Source organism: Panthera pardus, unplaced genomic scaffold (genome assembly GCF_024362965.1).
Source record: "Panthera pardus isolate Hobbes unplaced genomic scaffold, ASM2436296v1 HiC_scaffold_22, whole genome shotgun sequence".
Lineage (NCBI taxonomy): Eukaryota > Metazoa > Chordata > Mammalia > Carnivora > Felidae > Panthera > Panthera pardus.
This window is the reverse complement of record NW_026526788.1, coordinates 70,076,702-70,100,273: the sequence shown is the minus strand read 5'-3', so window position 1 is coordinate 70,100,273 and position 23,572 is coordinate 70,076,702. Positions and strand designations below refer to the sequence as shown.

General features: G+C 38.7%; 1 protein-coding gene across 1 annotated transcript in view; it reads right to left on the bottom strand.

Annotated features, from left to right (window-relative positions):
* Window positions 1-23,186, bottom strand: part of NHLRC2 (NHL repeat containing 2) — a 59,122-nt gene extending 35,936 nt beyond the window's left edge. Inside the window, exons 1-4 of the mRNA XM_019459488.2 lie at window positions 22,814-23,186; window positions 19,631-19,783; window positions 3,788-4,243; window positions 1,881-2,002 (exon numbers count right to left, since the gene is read on the bottom strand). Of these exons, the coding sequence (XP_019315033.2) occupies window positions 1,881-2,002; window positions 3,788-4,243; window positions 19,631-19,783; window positions 22,814-22,991 (909 nt within the window). The 5' untranslated portion in view covers window positions 22,992-23,186. The remainder of the gene's footprint in view (window positions 1-1,880; window positions 2,003-3,787; window positions 4,244-19,630; window positions 19,784-22,813) is intronic.
* Window positions 23,187-23,572: the final 386 nt, after the last annotated feature.

The window sequence follows — 23,572 nt, the reverse complement described above, 5'->3', positions numbered from 1 at the left end:
AAAAGACAATGATAAAGAAACATTGACCTTTACGGACTTAGTAACAACAGAAAACCACTTTTTCCTAAAGTGGGAAATCAGGACATACCATGAAATCATGAGTCCTACAAAAAGGTCTGCCTAAAATAGGCTTCTTGGTCAAATAAATTTAGAACCAATTCACAGATATCCCCCTACTAACGTATTCACAATATATTAACATATTAAAGTCTCTAAGAACAAAGTCTGCAAGACTTTCAAAGAATAAATCTGCTTTAATTTGCAAATCCACAAAATCCTTGCCTCATATGTTTTCATATTAAGAGGAAGATACATTAGAAAATGCTTCATTAAATATGTTATTTGCTCAAAAATGCATTCAACAACTATCTATTGAACACCTACTATGGGCCAGACCTTGTTCTAGGTGCTTAAAATTTCAGGAGTAAAAACTTTCATGCTTTCATGGAAATTTACCTTGTAATGGTATTACAGGTTCTATCCATGTTGTTTTCCTATTATATGAAGTGATAATATTGTCAAATGGGCACAAATATCAAAAAGGAGAAAAAGTGAGAAAAGCAAGGAAGTATCTGAAACAATGTGTTTACACAGGATGGGCGAGATGAACTTAGTTACTTATTTTCTAAATAGACAGCAACTTAAAGACCAATGGATTATAGCCAAAATATTCACTCATATGAAATGTTTAAAATAACTAGGCACTTGTACAATGGGATACTATGCAGTCATATCATTCATATGACTAATACGGAAAACAAATTTAAGGAAACTGCAGAAGAGGGGCGCCTGGGTGGCTCAGTCGGTTGAGTGTCAGACTCTTGATTTCAGTTCGGGTCATGATCTCAGGGTTGTGGGATCAAGCCCTGCGTTGGGCTGCATGTTGAGCATGGAGACTGCTTAAAGTTCCCTCTCTCCTCCTGCCTCTCCCCCTCTCCCCGACTCATGCTCTCTAAAATAATAACTTAAGAAACCACAGAACATTATTTACATACAATATGCCTCATTTGTTTAAAAAAGGATTCTCTAGAGACATTTATTTTTATTTTCTTAATTTTTATTTTAGAGAAGGAACATGGTGGGGGAGGGGCAGGGAGCGAGATGGCGGGGAGAGGGGTGGGGGAGAATCTTAAGCAGTCTCCTTCCTCAGCACTCAGCCAGCCCAACATGAGGCTCGATCTCACGACATTGGGATCATGCCCTGAACAGAAATCAAGAGTTGGGACACTCAAGCGACTGAACCACCCAGGCATCCCTAGAGGCAGTCTTTTAAATACAAATTTATTTGTATAGGACAGAAAAAAGTCACTGAAAAGACAAAAATTTTAACAACGGGGAAGCTAAAATAGATGGTATGAGCCTTTTTATGTATTTTTTAAATACATTTTTAAGTGTATTCATTTTTAAAAAGCAAGACCATATATAACTTTTATAATGAAATAAAACAAATTTTAAGATTGACTTACATGTATTTCTGGGCAAAGCATAAAAGGTGAAGGGACGTGGGAGTGGTATGATTTTTCTTCTAGGTTTGAGAAAATTTAACTCAAAAAAGGAGAAAGCACTGCTCTGTCAACAGTGGTTAGGAAAATACTTCAAAATGAGGAGCTTTTAGGTGATTAGCTACTTTGAAACAAAAGGATAAACAACAGCAACAAAAGGACTTGATCGGCAGGTTGATCCTTGACAGCTACAGGCTAAGACACAGAAAAACAAGACCCCCAAGAAAAAAACTAAAGCAAGTACCTCTGAAAAAAGCTGCATAAAGAGGACTTGAGGTGTTTAAGCATTATCCTCTCATTTCAAATATTTAATGTAGCAAGTAAATACCAGTTCTTCTAATTAGAAGTATTAAAACTGTATTTAAAATTGAAACTTACCTTTCTTATAAGGTGGTTTTCAGTATCTGCCACATATATGATATTATTCCTTATGGCTACCCCCTGTGGTGAATTAAAAGTTGACTCTGAAAATACTCCATCTTTTCTTCCAGGGTTGGGTCCTAAAAGACAAGATAGCCACAGGACAAATTTTTTCCTCTTAAAAAGTTATCTCAAATTAACCCCCCACCCCCATTTGTTTTTCTTTGTTTCCTTTCTTTTTCTTGCACCTATATTAGGAAGATGGATATAAACTAGACCTATTGTGGTGATCATTTAAAAAAAAATTTTTTTTATGTTTATTTATTTTTGAGAGAGAGACAGAGTGTGAGTGGGGGAGCAGCAGAGAGAGAGGGAGACACAGAATCTGAAGCAGGCTCCAGGCTCTGAGCTGTCAGCATAGAGCCCGATGCGGGGCTTGAACTCACGAACCGTGAGATCATGACCCGAGCTGAAGTCAGACGCTTACCGACTGAGCCACCCAGGCGCCCCTCGTGGTAATCATTTTTCATAACATATGTAAATCAAACCTCAATGAAGAAAGAAAAACAGTATTTAGAGCTGGGATTTTAATATAAATAGCACGATACTTTTACCTAAAGTCTAGTGTTTCCCAAGATCTATTTTCTTAAGAGTAAGTTTTGCTAATGACAGGGCTTACTGAACAATGGTCACTAGTGCACATTAGTAGCATATATCAGAAGGGAATATTTCTATTTTTTATTATTTTTTTAAGTTTATTTATTTATTAGGCGCCTGGGTGGCTCAGTCGGTTAAGTGTCCAATTTTGGCCCAGGTCATGATCTCACGGTTTGTGGGTTTGAGCTCCGTGTAGGGCTTGGAGCTTATAGCTCAGAGTCTCTTTGGATCCTCTGTCTCCCTCTCTCTCTAACCCTCACCTGCTCACACATGCCCTCTTTCTAAAATAAACATTAAAAAAAAATAAGAAGTTTAGGGGTGCCTGGGTGGCTCAGTCAGTTGAGCCTCCGACTTTGGCTGAGATCATGATCTTGTGGTTTGTGAGTTCAAGCCCTGCATCAGGCTCTCCACTGACAGCAGAGTCTGCTTGGAATTCTCATTCTCTTTCTCTCTTCCTCTCCCCCCCCCCCCAGCCCCCCTCCCAAAATAAATAAATAAATATTTTTCTGTCAAAATAAATAAAGTTAAAAAAAAATCTGTTAAACCACAACTAACCAGTATTTCCTAAGTGTATCTGGCCACAGAATTCTTTTGAAGAACTATTGTAGAATAATTATTAATTTATCACAAGATAACATTATTCCTAAAAACATGTTTGGGAACGGTAGCTTGCTGCTGGTTTCTCCGTTTAACAAAGCAGAATATTCATTTACACTATTTTGAAAATTATTATAGAATTAAAAACTTTTTAACCATTTAAATTACACCTACTATAACTAATAATTTTTGAGCAACAGTTCTCATAAGTGCCTGTCTTAAACCCAAACATCAAGTTGCCCAAACAAAAGAAACACAAAATAAAGAACTCTAACAAAAATGAAAAAGAAGAAATGTGAAAACTTAAGGAGCTAAGGGAACAATATCTAAGCATACTAAGAATAGCACCAGGGCTTAGAGTAAGACTAGTTTATTTGCATTAGGAATGCAGGAACCCCTACTTTATGGACTAATGCTGTATATGCTACTAAAGCAGAATTGCAAAGAGATGAATTATTTTTCTCTTTGACTATTACATTATTAGATGTCAATTTAGTCTGGATAAATACGATAAGAATGTACTTAACAGATTTTATTAACTATGTAGATGTACTGGGCCCATTTTAGATCTAAAACCAGGGAGATATATTTCAATACATTTCCTTGAGCTGTTTTTTTTTTTTTTTTTACTATAAAATATACTACATATCATAATTAGAAGCAAACTTTACCTCCAATGCTGTACTGAATTTGCCCATTCTTCAGGACGACCAAAATTCTATGATGTCCAGTGTCTGCTATTACCAATCTATTAGAAACATGGTCTACCGTTACTTTGCCAGGAAACAGCAATGGTGAAGGTGGCAAAGAATCTTTATAGAGTTTTATTTCAATTTTATTATTTCTGATCTGTCCCCTGTCTTTATAATACTTTAAAGCTATTGAAGTATATAAAAATAATTTATCTTTGTGTCCCTCTCCAATTAAAGAAAATAACATATTTCCACGAGGTCCAAGTATGACCAAAGTTGGCCAGCAGGAGACTTCTAGTTCTTGCCAAAGGCTGGCATCTGCATCATTAACCACAGGGTGAGTGATGTTGTATCGAAGAACGGCGCTCTTAATGTTATCCAGGACTTTTTCATTTGGGAACTTAGCCGAGTGAACACCAACAATCAGAAGACCATCTAAATGGGAAAAAATGTAAGTTAAACATTATGAAGTAATCAAGTCTGAAAGTCACCATCTGCACATTAGATTATGGGTCATTAATAAACAGTCCAGAGATGGAAAAAAAAAAGGCAGAACTAAAAGTGTCTTCTTCAACTGCATTTAAACACACGTATAAAAAAATTAACACTCAAATATCATGACAATCTTGATAACTACATAAAAATGAATATGATCAAAATCACATGGCTATTTCAGGATTACACCTCTTTGTGTCCTTTATCTAGACAAAGTTTTAAAAAACACATTAATTTCTTATGAAGATACTGAAATACTGTTATTTTTTCTCCAACTATTATAAGCCCCTTTGAAATTCATAGTGACTATGACTGCTTTTTGTTAATATTTATTGTCACATTATCCTCTTAGATTTTTCTGGCCTACCCACATTACAAATTAACAGAACAACTATAAGCAAGATGTTTCTATAATATTAAGGTCTTTGATTTATTTAAAATTCCCATTATGTGGTTCCTAGAACAAGCCTTAATTGAAGATAGCAGAAAAAAAAAAAAAAAGGAAAAAGTGTTCAGCTGGATTCAGAGAAAAAACTCAACACTGACTACAGAGGTAATACAATCTCCCAATACACTCCTCAAAACCTATGCACATCAGCATGAAGAAGAAATAAACCCACACAAACTGGCAGGTGTAATTTCCTAACAGACCATCCTTCCATTTGCAACTATTAAATCCCAACAAAAACACAGACATCACACAGGTACACATACCCTCATCCCCGCTTGAGGACAGAAAAAAGTAAACAAAAGCAGGCAGATTGTTGGGGGGTGGGGGCATTTCAAAACTTGGAAAACCAAACCATTAAGGGCAGTTTCCAGTTTTATTTTCCCCTTCATGGCTTGGCATTGAAGGTGGACCCCGGTTTGGGAGCAACGCAGGTGGCTAAGACCATGGAAACCCCTTTCTGGCCCAAGGAGCCAGGGAAACTGGAGAGGGTGGGGGAAACCCCAAGGGGGAGAGAGCTGGAGAAGTTGACTCCCCATTTCTGAGAATGAACACTCACAAGTCTCGGCCTGACTCCTCAACTATACACATGTGAGGCAGCCCTACAACAGTACAGCAAAGGCTTAAAGAACCGAGAAGTGGATTGCTGGGCTGATGAAAGGAGACACAGAGCCGATGGAAGAAGAGACGGAACTTTGAGTTTGCACCAACAAAGTTGAATGCCTACAAAAACAACTGACAGATACCAGCTCCAAAATGAAGCAGAAGTTTGAATTAGTAGACAAAACACCATAAAGGAACTCTAACTATGCTCCTTGAGGGAAAGAAAAGCACACTTGAGGGGCACGTGGGTGGCTCTGTTGGTTGGGCGTCCAACTCTTGATCTCAGCTCAGGTCATGATCCCCAGGGTTGTAAGACTGAGTTCCAAGTTGGGCTCTGAGCTGAGTGTGGAGTCTGCTTAAGATATTCTCTCTTTCCCCCCTCTGCCAGTCTCCTCCATTCTCACTTGCTATCTCTAAAAAAAAAAGAAAAAAGAAAAACACACTTGACATGAATGAAAAAATAGGAAATAAAAATAGAAAAAAGAACTAAATGAAAATTTCAGAACTCAAAAATGCCATATTTAAAATAAATTCACTGGATGAGCTCAATGGCAAAAAAGAGATGACAGAGAAAAGAGTCAGTAAACCTAAAAATAGCTCAACGGGAAATTATCCAATCTAAGGAGCACAAAGAAAGAAGACTGAAGAACAAAAATGAACAGAACCTCAGGGACCTGTGAAACAGTTTTAAATATCTAACGTATGTGGACTTGGAATCACAGGAGGAGAAGACAAAAAAGATTGACGCAGAAAAAATATTTGAAAAATGCCAAAACTTCCAAAATTCATCTGAAGATATAAATTTACAGAAAACCCAGAAATGGACTCACAGCTATATGGCCAACTACTCTTTGACAAAGCAGGAAAGAATACCCAAAGGAAAAAAAGAGTCTCTTCAACAAATGGTGTTGAGAAAACTGGACAGCGACATGTAGAAAAATGAAACAGGACCACTTTCTTACACCATACCCAAAAATAAATTCAAAATGGATGAAAGACCGAAATGTCAGATAGGAAACCATCAAAATCTTAGAGAACACAGGCAGAAACCTCTCTGACCTCAGCCAGGGCAACTTCTTACTAGACAGGTCACTAAAGGCAAGGGAAAGAAAAACAAACGTGAACTATTATGACTTCATCAAAAGCTTCTGCACAGTGAAGTAAACAATCAACAAAATTAAAAGGCAGCCTAAAGAATGGGAGAAGATATTTACAAACAACACATCCGATAAATGGTTAGTATCCAAAATCTATAGAGAACTTATCAAATCCCAAAAACAAACAACTGAGTTAAGAAATGGGCAAAAGTCATGAATAGACACTTTTCCAAAGAAGACATCCAGATGGCTAACAGACATACGAAAAGATGCTCAACATCACTCGTCATCAGAGAAATCCGAATCAAAACCACAATGAGACACCACCTCACCACTGCCCAAATGGCTAAAATTAACAACACAAGAAACAACAGGTACTGGCAAGGATGTGGATGGAGAAAGGGGAGCCCTCTTGCACTGTTGGTTGGAATGCAAACTGGTGCAGTCACTCTGGAGAACAATGTAGAGGTTCCTCAAAAAACTAAAAATAGAACTACCCTACCATCCAGCAATTGCACTATTAGGTATCTACCCAAAGGATACATAAATACAGATTCGAAAGGGTACATGCACCCCAATGCTGACAGAAGCATTATCAACAATAGCCAAACTATGGAGGGAGTCCAAATGCCCCTCAACTGATGAATAAAGAAGATGTGGTATTTATATACAATGGAATATTACTCAGCCATCAAAAAGAATAAAATCTTGCCATTTATAACAATGTGGATGGAGCTAGAATGTATTAAGTGAAATAAGTCAATCAGAGAAAGAAATACTATATGATTTCACTCATATGTGGAAACAAAACAGATGAACATACGGGAAGGGTAGAAAAAAAGAAAAGAGGGGAACAAACCACAAGAGACTCTTAATGATAGAGAACAAACTGAGGGTTGTTGGAGGGAAGTGAGTGGGAGATGGGCTAGATGGGGGATGGGTATTAAGGAGGGCACTAGTTGTTAAATACAAGTGATGAACCACTGAATTCTACTCCCAAAAGTTTTTGCACTGTATGTTAACTAAATAAAATTTAAATTAAAAAAATAAAATAAATGTACAGAATTCAAGAAATTCACTCTAAATAGGATAAATTAAAAGAAAATCATGTTAAGACATAATCTCTGAAAACCAAAGATTAAAAAATAACCTCACAAACATTTTAAAAGAAGATACACAAAACCAACCCAATGATCGGTGGTTAGAGACTGGGAAGAAGGGGGGGTAGGGAAGAGTGGGAAAAATTATACACTTAAAATATGTGCAGTTTACTATGTGTCAATTATGCCACAATAAAGTTCTGAAAAAAAAAAAAATAGCATGAGCTCTGGAGTCAGGCTCCCTATAATCAAATTCTGGCTTTACCACTTGCTGAATTACTTAATCCAATTAAGGCATTTAGCACAGTACCTTTTATACATTATAAAAGCTCAATGAATGTTTGCTATTATTTATTTAAAGTTGTAAATACAAGGACACCCGGGCGGTGGGTCGGGTCGGTTGAGTGCCCAACTTCGGCTCAGGTCATGATCTCAAGGTTCGGGAGTTAAAGCCCCGCATTGGGCTCTCTGCGGTCAACAAAGAGCCTGCTCCGGATCCTCTGTCCCCTCTCTCTGCGCCCCACCCCCATACTTGCTCTGTCTCTCTCAAAAATAAAAACATGAAAAAAAATAAAGTTGTAAGTACAAAGATAACCAATGAAACAACTTTTTCTAACTAAAGCAATTAGTAAAATAGCAAAGAAAATACATCATGTTAAGAAAAACAAAGAAAACCTAATACATATAATGATTATGCACAATGATAAGTAAATATGAATGGGCTTAACTCAAAAAAAAAATTCGGGGGGGCACTTGGATGGCTCAGTTGGTTAAGTTTGCAACTTCGGCTCAGGTCATGATCTCGCGGTCCATGAGTCCGAGCCCACGCTGGGCTCTGTGCTGACAGCTCGGAGCCTGGAGCCTGCTACAGATTGTGTGTCTCCCTTTCTGCCTCTCTCCTATTCACACACTCTCTCAAAAAAAAAATTTTTTTTTAAAGAAAAAAAAAAGAAAATGTACTGTTGCCTTGCTTTGTGTGTTATTCATATAAAGTCTGTCCTAATTTCCATGTTTTTGAAAGTCACTTTTTCCTGGAGGCCCTGAAGATATTCTTTAAACATCTTTAAAATGTAATAGTTTAAAGTAAGATACTTCTTGGGCTGTTCTGTGTCAATTTTCTCTGGTATCTGATAGTACCTTTCAACATGTAGATTCAAGGTTTCTTTTATTGCCAGAGCATTTTCTTGGATTCTAATTTTATGTATTAGTTTTGGTCAGTTGTTTTGATTGATTTTTCTTCAGTCTCAAGTAGCCTTATGTTGGATCTCTTCTGCTTGTCTTTCATTTCAATCGTTTCCTCTATTTTTACTTCTTTAGCTTATTTTCATTCTCTAGGTTTGTTCTTCTCCCCTTATTTAAATGCCCCTTATTACATTTTTATTTGAATTTACTGCCCCTTAGGCACCTTGTAATTTAGTCTTCGTTTCTAAAATAACTTGGACTTTTTCCTTCTATTTCTTTTCTGAGTTCGATCAACACTCCTTACCTTTTGCATTGGGGGGGGGGGGTGCATCCCCATTCTTAGTTTCTGAATTTTTAAAAACATTTTTTATTTTTGAGAGACAGGTTGCGAGCAGAGGAGGGGCAGAGAAAGAGGGAGACACAGAATCCGAAGCAGGCTCCAGGCTTTGAGCTGTCAGCACAGAGCCCAACACAGGGCTCGAACCCACAAACCACGAGATCATGACTTGAGCTGAAGTCGGAGGCTTAACCTACTGAGCCACCCAGGAATCCCTTCATTTGTGAATTTCTGGTTCAAGATCTTTTAAAATTATTCTTAAACGCTGTTTGAGGATGTGTAATTCAATATGGAGGATTGTGTTACAGTTTTTTTGTGATCATTAGGAATGTTCATCAGCACTTCAACTCTAACTTAACATTTTCAGCTTTTTACAATTTTATATGGATGTGATCTTTTTAATATTCCCACCCATTTTGTGGACAGGGCTCCTAGATTGAGAGTACACTTTTCTGACAGTTCCCTTTCTTTGTGCAGTTTCATTTTTGGATAGCATTGTTGCAAGAAGGGGTTGATGTGTATTTTCTCTCTCTTTTTTTTTTTCCCTGCAAGATCCTCAACATTTTGGTTTTGTTTTTTGGGTTATTTTGTTTGTTTGTTTAAGTAGAGGATCTTCAAGGGGAAACCCCATCTCTAGGTCTGATTCCCTCCAAGAGGCAATGCTGCTCTGAGGCTTCTGTTCTTAGGCCCAAACTCTTTCAAGAGCTGGTGCTATGATCCAAACATGTGTTCAGTATTTTGCACTTAGTGGTGGAGTTTCTCTTTCTACTGGTAAGGGCGTTACTCTGTGCTTAGCCCAAGACCTCTAAACCACTCTCCTTTTTTTCATTGAGTCTTTTTTTTCCCCATGGAGTCTTTTCAAATTCCCCCCATCCCTGTTCTAGCACCTGCAGGCTTGCAGCAAGAGGACCTTTAATGGAATTCAGTTTATTTCTCAACTTACAGGTAGTTTGAAAGCATGATATGCTCGGTCTTCTAGTATTGCTGAAGGCACGATCAAGTGTGGTTTTGTTTATTCTCCTTGTTTTTATGTTTGAGGGAGAGGAAAAGATAAGTGGGGAGATTCAAAATTAGGTGGCCTCCATTCTCCTCCAAAACCAGAAATGGGAGAGAGAGATTTCGGTTTTCAACATCATGTATATTGAGATATAATTTACTTGAATTTGTTCCTCAATACTTTGTTAATTGGTTAAATAAAATATAACTAAACCCTAAAAACAGCCTGTTACTTAATGGAGAAAAATAGTAAGTATTTCCAAATAAGATAAAGAACAAGGCAAAGATGCCCACTGTCTACTACTATTAAATAATGAATGGGGGGGGGGGGCTATTAGCCAACAAAATTAGACAAATCGATTATAGACATAAGATTTGGAAAATTTCTTTGCAAATAACATAGCATGTTAGGGGAACCTCAGAGAATCAATTACAAAACTAAACAAAATAGTAAAAGATTTAGGAAGCAGAACAAAATTAACAACAACAAAAAAGAATACAAAATTAACATAAAAATCAACAGCTTTTATATACCTACACAATAGCCAGTTGGGAGTACAGAATGGTAGACAAAACCCCACTTACAATAAATAGCCACAAAGACAAGAAAAGATTTTCAAACACATTCTAAACTGTAATTTAAAACTACATCAAGGGGTACCTGGCTGGCTCAGTACAGTATGCAACTCTTGATCTTAGGATCATAAGTTTGAGTCCCATGTTGGGTGTAGAGTTTACTTAAAAAATAAATAAAACCACACAAAGATACCATTTTTTTTTAACCTATTAGATCAGTACAAATTAAAAAAGTGTGTCAACCATACACAAAAATAAACTCAAAATGGATGAAAGAACTAAATGTGAAACAGGAAACCATCAAAACCCTAGGGGGAAAACAGGCAACAACCTCTTTGACCTTGGCCGCAGCGACTTCTTAGTTGACACATCTCCATAGGCAAGGGAAATAAAAGCAAAAAATCAACTATTGAGACCTCATCAAGATAAAAAGCTTCTGCAAAGCAAAGGAAACAATCAACAAACCTAAAAGGCAACTGATGGAATGGGAGAAGATATTTGCTAATGACCTATCGGATAAATGGTTAGTATCCAAAATCTATAAAAAACTTACCAACTCAACACCAGCAAAATAAATAATCCACTGAAAAAATGGGCAGAAGACATGAATAGACACTTTTTCAAAGAAGACACCAGATGGCCAACATATGAAAAGATGCTCAACATTGTTTATCATCAGGGAAATATGAATGAAAGCCACACTGAGATACCACCTCACGCCAGTCAGAGTGGGTAAAATGAACAAATCAGGAGACTACAGATGCCGGAGAGGACGTGGAGAAACGGGACCCCTCTTGCATTGTTGGTGCGAATGCAAACTGGTGCAGACGCTCTGGAAAACAGTGTGGAGGTTCCTCAAAAAGTTAAAAATAGAACTACCCTACAACCCAGCAATAGCATTACTAGGAATTTATCCAAAGTATACAGGAGTGCTGATGCATAGGGGCACATGTACCCCAGTGTTTACAGCAGCACTATTAACAATAGCCAAATTATGGAAAGAACCCAGCTGTCCATCAACTGATGAATAAAGATGTGGTTTATATATACAAGGGAATACTACTCGGCAATGAGAATAAAATCTTGCTATTTGCAACAACGTGGATGGAACTGAAGGGTATTATGATAAGTGATATGAAATAAGTGATATGAAATGTCAGTCAGAAAAAGATACCAAGTTTTCACTCATATGTGGAAGTTGAAAAACTTAACAGAAGACCATGGGGGAAGGGAAGGGGAAAAATAGTTTCAAACAGAGAGGGAGGCAAACCATAAGAGACTCTCAAATACCGAGAACAAACTGAGGGTTGATGGGGGTAGGGGGCCAGGGGGCAAAGAAAAGAGGTCATGGGCACTGAGGAGGGCACTTGTTGGGATGAGTGCTGGGTGTTGTAGGTAAGCGATGAATCATGGGAATCTACTCCCAAAGCCAAGAGCACACTGTATACACGGTATGTTAGCCAACTTGACAATAAATTATATTTAAAAAAAAAACAACAAAAAACACGTCAATACATTTTACTGGAGCAGCAGTGGGAAAAGAGGCACCCTCACAGTCTAGGAACACAAACTAGTACAACCCTCCTGGCTCACAATGTGGCAATACTCAACAAAAGTATATTATACGCATTTAACTTTGACCCAGAAATCCCACCACTAGGAATCTACCCCCAAGATATGCCACCAGCAATACAAAAACATATCATGAGGTTATTCACTGTAACTGCTAAATATTGGAAACAACCTAAGGGCCAATACATAGGACAGGACAGTGAGTGAATAAATTCTGGTGTATCGACATACACACACACACACACACACACACAAAATGGAGTTCTATAAAAATAATCAGGAAATTCTCTATATGAAGTGGCCTCCAGGATAAATTGTTACATTAAAAAAGCAAAACACTCAAAAACATCTACAGTAGGTCACTGTTAGTATTTTTTAAAATTGTTTCTTAATGTTAATTTCTTTTTGAGAGAGGGAAACAGAGCAGGAGCAGGGGAGGGGCAGAGAAAAAGGGAGACACAGAATCCGAAGCAGACTCCAGGCTCTGAGCTCTCAGCCCAGAAGCCCAACACGGGGCTTGGACTCAAAAGCAGTGAGATCATGATCTGAGCCGAAGTCAGATGCTTAACAGTCTTAACCACAGGTGCCCCAGTATTTTTTTTTTTTTAAAGAGAAATAAAAAAATAGAAATCATGTTGGAAAGGGATGGAAAGAATGGGAAACTAGAAACAGGTAGAGGGGTGCGTGGCTGGCTCAGTCGGTTAAGTGTCCGACTTAGGCTCAGGTCATGATCTCGCGGTTTGTGAGTTCGAGCCCTGCTTCGGGCTCTGTGCTGACAGCTCAGAGCCTGGAGCCTGCTTCAGATTATGTGTCTCCCTCTCTCTCTGCCCCTCCGATGCTCATGCTCTGTCTGTCTCTGTCTCTCAATAATAAATAAATGTTTAAAAAAAGAAGAGAAAAGAAACAGGTAGAGAGATGAGTAGATGGAACTATACTTTCTGTATAGTTCTGACTTTCAGGACCATGCTAAGATTTTACATACTCAAAAACAAATATAACCAACTAAAAATACAAAGAGAAACAAATGAATCTAGCTGTACTTCAAACGAACAACATAACCTCATGGGGAGTGGGGAGGATTAGTCTAAGCAATTTTTAACTAGTTGGGAGGGACTAGAAGCAAAGACACCCCAGTAGCAATGAGTGCAGCATGTACCCAGATCTCGGTTTCTCAAACCCATTCCCAATATTCAATACTAAACAGAATCAGAGCTCTTTGGAGAAATGGCTGATTCAGGGAAGGGGCTGGGAAAGTATAAGAGGAATCTTTAAATATTTTGTTGTGACAAGGAAGTGTTCGGAGAATGAGAAGCATGGATCAAAAGGACACAGGTGACAGCTTGAAGAGGATCCCATTCATCCAACAGGGACAATATGAATGTCTAAATAATGACTTACAGCCCAATGAATTAAGAATCCCAGTCATGTCTCTCTCTATTTTACATGTGTGATATACATACATACATACTATGTACCAAAATATACATACGTCCATCTATTCCCTCTGATCAACATAGCCAACACTTGTTCGAAGAAGTGAAGGTTAATGGGAGATGTTTGCCTTTAGAAGGTGTTAACTAAGTGAAGAGAGCAATGAAGGAGATTCCATGGCGACAAAACACATGGAAGACAGGGTGTATGAAAGATGGAGGAGACTGAAGAAGTGACTAGGACAGGGAACGAAGGGGAGCAAAGGATTTAAAGGATCTAGGTTGTCAGCCCTAGGAGTGATGGAAGGCATATGGATAATGAAGTGCAAGTCTCAGGGATAATTTACACCAAACTCATGACTTTCCCCTCCAAACCTATATAGCGTTTCCTTTCACCAAATGGCACCGTCATCTGTCCAATTATACAAGCCAAAAACCTACCTAGGATATCTCTGTTATACCAAAGAGCCCTCTCTCATCACCCATATTCAATCCATGACCAAATCTTATTAATCTTATCCCTCTATAACTAGTTTCAAGCTATTATCATGTCTCATAGGAAGCACAACAGCCTTGTCACAGATCTCTCACATCTAGTCTTGTCCACTAATTAGTTACCTACCCAGGAATGGGACTGTTTTTTGTTTTTTTTTTTTAATGTTTGTTTATTTTTGAGAGAGAAAGAGAGAGAGAGAGAGAGAGAGAGAGAGAGACAGAGACAGAGCACGAGTGGGGAAGGGGCAGAGAGAGGGAGACAGAATCCAAAGCAGGCTCCAGGCTCTGAGCTGTCAGCACAGAGCCTGACATGGGGCTCGAACCCAAAAACTGAGATCCTATGACCCGAGCTGAAGTCAGAAGCTTAACCGACTGAGCCCCCCAGGCGCCCCAAGAGTGGGACAGATCTTGAAACAATCACCAATCTCATCCTGTCACCCTCTTCCAGAAAATCTGCCATTGTTCTTTGTGTGAAAACTAAATCTCATCTCCCCAGCACGTTCTCCACGCCTTTCTTCCCCTCCCCTCAGGGTGTTAGAGCAACCTGGCCTTCCTTCAATTCCTCCAGAATATCATTATTCCTCTTGCTTTAATGCCTTAACACACAATCCTCCTTTGGCCTGGAATGTCCTTCACCCTTTCTCACCTAGTAAAGCCATACTTTCCTTTTACATCTCAGGCTTAATTTTCACTCTTAAGAAAGCTTTCTTTAATTCCTCCAGATTAAACTCCATTATTTGTTTTCATAGCACCTGTAATTTTTCTTCTTAGTACTAATCAGAAATTATAAAAATATTTGTGAGTATCTGATTATAAGTCTTGCCCTTGTTAGACTGTAATTCCTATTAATTATTTAGGGACCATGCATGTTTTATTATTCACTAGCACAGTACTTAGTAGAAAATAAAATGATGAATAGACAGGGCATAAATACTGAAGAAATTTATATATATATATATATATACAATATATAAACCATATTATATTGTCTAAATAGAATATCTATATTAATCTACAAAGACAATTCCAAATAACAATGCCTCCCATTTTTTTCAGTGTCAATAACCTTAAAGTATGGAGATTTTTCTTAAGATATTTTGCTTTTTATGTTAATTGTACACAATAAAAATAGAATGTCAAAGATTCTTCACTACATGAATATTTTGCCAGCACAGGGATCAAAACACTCCATTTAAAATAAATTATAGAAGGAAAGGAAGAGACGGAGAAGGAAGGAGGAGAGAAGAGAGGGAGGAAGGGAGGGAAAGACAAGCTGTATAAAAAGAATAACTGCTTCTAAGATATCAGTGATAAAATAACTTCAAAAACTCACTTTGAAATCTTCAAAGGTCTTATTTTTCAGAGATATAGATATACAGAATTGTACTAGATTATAATTATATACAGTAATATGTACAACATTGTATTTTATACATTATATAGTAGAGTGTATAGTTTAATCATAAACATTGTAATAACCTACTTAAATGGAAGATTGAAAACAGTTGAGTTTTACAGGTTACAAAATTGTAGATGGAGACGTTTTGAGATCTAAAAGACAAGCATGACACTTTACTAGGCAAGAAAGGATAACATTATTCCAAGCAGAATGAATGCTAAGTGTCAGGGCCTTAAGGCAAGAGAAACAGGGACACTGAGGAACGCAGGAGGCCAGAACACCCTGAGGGGAGAGAAGGGTGTGGAGAAGTAGGATTTTAGGTCTCATACTGAGAGATGCAACCATGATATGAAAAGATCAAAATCACTGAACACTAAAGCACAAAGCCAAAGCATTTGAAATTTTTTTTTTAGAATTTCAAAAACTGACCCTGCATTACCCTGCATCTCTCCTGAAACATCCTAAACTGACCAATATTTTCATATTTTAACTATTTTTTTTAATGTTTTTATTTTATTTTTGAGACAGAGACAGAGCATGAACAGGGGAGGGCCAGAGAGAGAGGGAGACACAGAATCTGAAACAGGCTCCAGGTTCTGAGCTGTCAGCACAGAGCCCGAGGCGGGGCTCGAACCCAGGAACTGTGAGATCATGACCTGAGCCGAAGCCGGACGCTTAACCGACTGAGCCACCCAGGCGCCCCTTACTTTAACTATTTTAAAAACAGAATAATATAGGTACTGCTGCAAAACGAATGTGCAGACACGAGTTAACATGGCATGCCTGCCTGGTATTCTTCCAAGGTCTGCTTATAAGGCTGGCCCTTGCCTGGATTTCAGGAGGGTTCCTGAGATTCTCAGGATGGAGAAGAGTGTCTCACTATGCCTAAACTGTTGGTACAAATAATATGGTTTATGCTGAACCCTTGCTTTCCTTCTGGGACTCTAGAATCTTCATACATGCCACCAGGCAGAAGCTGCCTATTTGGCCAGCCCCCAGTAAAAACCCCGATTGCTGAGTTTTTAATAAGAGTCCCTGGTAACATCTCAAATGTGCTCTAACAACTCTTTGCTGGGAATTAAGTGGTCTTGTAGGACTCCACTAGGAGTGGAAGTCTTGTGTTTGGTCTCCCCTGGACTTAGCCTCTCATGGGCACCTTTTCCTTTGCTGCCTCCACTCTGTACCCTTGAGCTGTTAATAAATTACAACAGTGAGTCCTCCTAAAGAATTACCGAACCCAGGGAAGGTCTGGGGAACTCCGATGCACAATCAAATTACATACTGACTCATAGAAAGGTTTAGTTTCATTATGAAATTAGAACTGCATTCTTCTAATTTTTAATAAAGTATAAAACAGAAAAATAGCATCTCCTCCATAGTGAGAATGCAAGCATTTACCTGGTGGTACTCTGGCGTTTAGGTTAATTCTGATTTAATTATACATTAGCATACACCTAGGAGTCACATTTTAAAATATGTCAAATATTAGGGAATATAGTTTCCCTATAGGGAAAATAGTTTCTCTAATAAATGTTTTCTTATAAAACAAGAGCATTTGTCCTCAATAGCCATTGGGCTACATGTGGATATTATATAATAACATGTCATTAAGGTACCCAGCATAAAAGGCAAAAACATGTTTATAAACTCTCAAGTAGAAACAGAAAAAAAACAAAAACAAAAACCAAAACCACCTGAGGTACCTGTCAGTTTAATGTAAACATGTGCTGAATTACTATGGATTAATTACAAGCTTAGGGCAGTTACATTCTTAAATCTTTGAAGATAAGAGCCATACATTACTATTAAATATCTTTTTACTTTAGACTCTGGCATTTATAATGTCTCATGCTATTAGGAAAATGATGCTGGTCACCGTTACAAACTTGATTTTAAAAGCTGTTTTAGAGCAGAAGGAACTGGGTCCTAATTTGGACTCCTTTCAGGCTGTTTTTGAATTAATAAGCACTTCCCTCACTTAGCTGAGCATTTCTTGCTTACTGATAAAATGAACTGAATATTCCATGGAATTTAAAATAGGCTGCTGAATGTCACTTCAAGAACTATTAGCATTGCTGCAAACATGTTCAGAAACAGAGCAGATAGTAATGAGACAAGACACATCGCTGTAAGAAAGCATATTAATTTAGTGACAGCTTATTGAACTTTCAGGTGATAATCTCTGGGTATGCCTGCTTTTGTGAAGATGAATTGAATATATCTTTTCAGCAATATGAAAACATTTCTAAGTTACTGGCGTTCATAAAGTAGCATATTATTGAACATGTCCTTGAAATTACATTGTTGGGACCACTTCAAGTATTTTACTTTCCAGAAGTATATGTGGATGCAAAACTAGTTTTTATTTCTTGTCACGATGTGCTATAAAAATGATGCTCCCAGTAAACTGGTAAAAAGGTTACAGGGATCCATTCCAAGAAGTCTGAATTTGCTTCGGGTGTGGAATTAACCAATTAAGTTACCAAATACAGTCTTTTAGGGATGGTCTTAAGGACGGAAACAGTTCACTGGGATTCTTAACCCAGATCTGCAGCGCCTTTATAAAACACAAATCTTACTGTCATCCTCTTATTAAAGCAACAAACCAACAAACCAAAAGCAACCTGAAACACCTCAGTATCTTGACTGGAAGACAAAGTCCAAGCTATTCATTCTTAGTAACAACACCCTTCACAACTGTCTGCACCTAATGTACCTTCCTCTCCTTTTGTCTTTCCCAGGAGCCCCTACAATCTTGCCACACTGAACTATCATTTACCTCTCCCCAAGAAACCCACTTTTCCATGTCTCCCTGCTAGTCTATCTGTTGCTTCCTCCTGCTCCTTTTTCATTTGCAGCTGTACGCCTGCCTGCTCATTTTTCAAGTTCCAGCCTGTCTCCTCCTGAGAAATCTTTTCCAATGCTTCTAGGCAAAGTGAGTTACGCCTTTCCTCAGGTTCCATAATGCTTTTTGTTCAACTCTGTTGCATATTTCCTCAGTTAGCAGAGTACCCTGCACATACTACATGCTCAATAAATATATTTATTTATAGGAGTTTGGCCAAGAGACACAGCACCCAAAACTAGTAGATAACGAGACGCTCTTATTTCTTAAATCAATACAGATGAAATTTTGAAAACATAAATTAGTTCCCAGGAATACTGGAGTTCTTGATAAATCTCAGTGACTGGCAATTTCAAGATACAATATATTACAATTTGTAAGCATCGGAGGTTTTACTTGCACTGAAGATTTTAACCTATCAGTCCCTTTTTTTTTAATCACCCCCTTTTAAAACCAAGATATCTTTCAATTCTGTGCATGTATACTCTATTCCGATTTTTACTCTAAGATCATTGACCCTCTCTCCTTTTTAATCACTCCAAGTGTGAGGCTCCCATTAATTTAAGCCTAATTAAATGGAACCTTTAATTAGTTTCATTCACCCCATATGCTCTCTTTTTCAGAAAAAAGTAAACAAGAGGAAAAAGATCTGAAAAAATTTCAGTTCTAAAGCAAATACTAAGTATAATCTCTTATCTCTTCAGAATTTATAATACCGTAACAGAGGATTTCCTAGTGTGCTTTGGAAAACATTAACCTTTATAAGTCATTTTTTAATAAAATAGGGTCAAAGAAAAGGTATCTGCTATAATATTTTGCATTCCACTGTATGCATATGAAATGAAAGTCTAATCACATTTTCTAATAAGAACTTTTATCTTTATATCTTAGTGCGAAGAGTGTAAGATTAGAAACACAAGTTTCATTTGTTCATAGAACAAATTTCGGTTCAGTCTAAATATACAAGACAAACTTTTAAAAATACTTGATCATAAAAGAGTAAATCATGACCTAACCTCAGAGAAGAAACATAGATTAAGTCTGGTTCTCGAGGAAGGCAAACCATTATCTTTAAGCGTAACTCTTCACGAAAAAGTGCATGGAGTCCTTAAATCATAGATTAGAAATTACTTCTGCAATCATTGAAGTCGTGCCAAATGTTCATTCTCCTATAAGCAAATGAGTCAGCCACTACTCCAGTGCCCACGCCGGGACAGTCTGTTAGAAACCAATTAAGGGGCAGGTACCTTTATCAGAGTATGTGTGTTCTAATGCATGAAGATCAGGCAGTAGATGAATGCAGTTTATGCAGCAGTAGGTGAAGAAATCAAGGATGACTACTTTTCCACACAGATCCTTGTAGACAGAAATAGGCTCTTCAGTGTTCAGCCATTCTAATCCTGAAATTTACAAAATAAATTATGATAAAAAGAAAAGGCAAAGATAATTTATCTAAAACTCTCCATTAAAACATAAACCATTATTATTTCAAGGAGGGGATAGGGCAGTGGGGCAAGATGGGAAAGACGCTATTATGGGGCAATATGCAAACATAGTAAGAAAAAGCTACTAAATTCTTTCAGAAATAGAATAGTCTGTGTGTGAAAGAAAACAAGATCAACGCATGTAGGTAAAAACAAGAGTCAATATCAAATATTAAGAGGACCTAAGTACACAATCAGGGTCAAAGGAGCTTTTTAGAAAGAAGCTCAATCTTAAGAACAGCAAGACAGGACTAAATTCAAAAAGGAACAAAGTGTTAAAATATAAAGATAAACATACAAAATGTCTAATTTCCTAAGAACTAAAATGCTCTGGATTTGAAGGAGGCCTTAACCACAAAATATTTCAAACGCAAAGTTAAGCAAAATACACTATCACAGATTTCATGGAGGCAGTATTAACACTGATGAAGAACGGGTTTGCCTCCCTCCAAAGAGAAATGGAATCTCATTAATCTGTACTTTTGTAAATCAGAATATATAATTGCTTGAGTAGGACTTACAATTTTGCTAATAATTAAAAGATTTTGTTAAATATTAAAAGCACAGCTAACCAATTTAGAAAAACAAAGATAATGAGTTTGTGGTTTATAAGTAAATGCAGCCACTAAAACCGTTAATTGTATCTCGGAGCAGGTATCTGGAAATATTTTATAGAAATTGAAAGCCAAAGTTAGGTGGAAGAAGTGTATAATAACAGCTAACGCCTAATAGCAGTAACTAGAGTTACTCAATTTAAACAAAATTCTAAAAAAAAAAAAAAAAAAAAAAATCGAAATCAAACCAGTATTTCTGCTTTAATAGTCCAACTTAGTGAGGTTTTAGGTGAGAGTGAGCTCTTAATTATGCATTTTTAGAAAGTGTTAATTGCATACCAGATCAAGTAATCACATAAAACCTCAAACTAATGTATATTTCATATCTTAATGGCAAAATATTTATGAATCTGTCTTTTAAATTTATTTTCTGTAAATAGTCAAGAGTGACTTAGATTGGGGGGTAAGGAAACTATTATTAAATATCTGTTATTTTCTTACCATGCTTAACAAATTTTACAGTAACAATGAATATAATTTTTAAAAGCTGCCAACATTTGGGACGCCTGGGTGGCTCAGTCAGTTGAGCTTTGAACTCTTGGGTTCCGCTCAGGTCATGATCTCACTGTTGGTGAGTTCGAGCCTCACATCAGGCTCTGTGGGGACAGTGCAGAACTGTTTGGGATTCTCTCTCTCTCTGCCCCTTATCCACGTGGTGTCTCTGTCCCTCTCAAATTTTAAAATAAGCTGCCAACATTTATTGAGATCTCCTATGAACTAAGAACTTTAGATATATTACCTCTGACCCACATAATTAACCTGAAAGGTAAATACTAGGTTTATTTTATAAGGTAGTAAAGTAAGGCTTGGAGAAATCAAGTAACTTGCTCAAAGTCATGCAGCTAACAAATGAAATAACTAGGACTTAACCCCAAATCTGTCTGAACCCATCCATTACACCACAGTTTCCCATAAACACCTACATCTTTTAAGAAATGAACAAAGCATACTGTTTGCGTTATGTATGACTTCTCGATTATAGTTCACTGATAAAGAAACCAAAGAAAAACTCTTACCTAATACTCTGAGCTCAATAATCAGCTCCAGCAGAAAATCTGATTACGTCAAATACGAAGCCTGAATATTTTGTTATATTATTTATGAATCACGAAGGTCAAATCTCATGGTAATAAAATACACCCAGTGTAACTATAAACAAGACTAGAAAATAAAAACATTGCCCCCAAACCTCACTGGTGACTAGTTTGTAACACTGTACTATGTAACTTCTTACAAAGTTTTTTTTTTTAATAAACATGCATATATGTATATAATCTCTTTAATTTCTTTGATGGGTTAAGCAGTCACGCACCCAATTCTCTTGTAATAATTCCACAACATTTCAAATCCAGCCTAGGATTAGCAACAGGAAAAAAAAAAAACAAAAAAAAAAACACCATTTTTGAAGTTAGGAGCAAAAGGCTTGGAAAGACACGTGAGACTCTGTTGTCAGAGGCGAGGTTCCGATATACCTCCCAGGAGATACTGAACCCTGCCATATCCAACCGATTAACTATACATGTGGTTTCAGTGTCATGCCAGGAGACACGCCAACACCAACAAAACAATGCCAGTCCCAACCAAAGAAGGGAAAGTACGGTTTCGTTTATCATAGCGAGATGTGCTTCCCAAATAGCACTACTGCGAGTATCAGTTCCCTGGTGTTCCAAGCACTCAAAGAACTGGGATTCACACCCTGTTGACTGGCCATTATTGATTCAGATTTTAAGAATGACAAATGTCACGACTTTGAACGGAGAAGTGTGGCACAGCTAAGATACTTGCCAACCCGGGGTCTGTAGAGTCTGACTTTGGCGGTTATTATTAGCTGTGAAGCCTTAAGGAAGTTACTCAGCCTTCCCGTGCCTCAGTTTCCTCAACTATAAAATAAGTCTGTTAAGAAGCCTCAGCGGGTTGTAGAGAAGGTTAATTAGTCCCCTGAAGTGTTCACAACGGTGGGTGGCACAGACGTGCTAAGTGTCAGGATGATGCACAGAGGATGGCAATGACGACGCTGGGCAACCAGACTGCAACGACAGGGTGGCATGGACATTTCAATCGTCGCCAACCGGACCCACGAAGCATTCGTGGAATGTCTAAGTTAACACAAGGCCCGGGCAAGGGCTCGGGACACAGTGACGAAAGTGCACGTCCCCGCGCTCCAGAAAACCACCCTCTGCCGCCGCTTCCGGCCCGGGGGAAGCGGCACAGCGGGCGAACCGCCCCCGCGCGGCCGTACTACCCTGCCTCGCCCCCCGCTGCAGGGGAGGGCGCAGTCCCCGAGGAAGGGGAGGTTCCGGGAGGGGTCCCCACCCCGAAGCCTGCCCCTCACCTTCCGGAAACTCGGGCACTGACAAGTCCTGCTCCCAGCCGTCCACCTTCTGCAGATACTGGTAGACCAAGCTGTCCTTCTCCTCCTGGGTGACGGCGTCGAGCAGGGCGTACTCCAGAGATGTCTGAGCCGGGAGCAGGCCCGCGAGGCTGGAGCCCCGGGCGCCGGGGGCCGCCATGTTCTCTCCGGACAGTCCAGAGGCGGCAGCCGGGCCCGCGGGAGGGTCTCGTGCAGGGAGAGAGGAAGCGCTTACGGTCCTTTGGTTTCAAAACGGCACATTCGCTTCACGCTCCCCCAGCCCCCACTCCACGCAAACGACACCGTTTCTTTTGTAATCATGCATTCCGATGCTAAGGTACAAAGTGCTGCAATTCCCGGGCCCGTAATTTAGCCACCGGCCCAAGCCACCCCGCCCCTTCCAGAGCCCCTCGGCACAGCTGAGCCTGGACATTCGGAGCGCCAGATTCAGCATGGAGAAAGCCTGCGGGTCAGCGTTCCAGAAGCTCTAAGAGAACCATTCCCTCCCCCCGCCACGCACACACACACTTCACTTTGGAAATTAGAGGGGGTTAGAACAAAAATAAGATAAAAGAAATCCGCAGGACTTAAAAGGACCCAAACTTTTTAGAAGTCCCGCCCTTAGACCGGGGTCAGCCGATTCGACACAGCAGTGGCAAAGGGACGCTGTTCCCGCCAAGACACGAGAGGTAACGGGGTGGGGGGGTGGGGGTGGGTAGGATGCCCTCACGGGAGAGATTT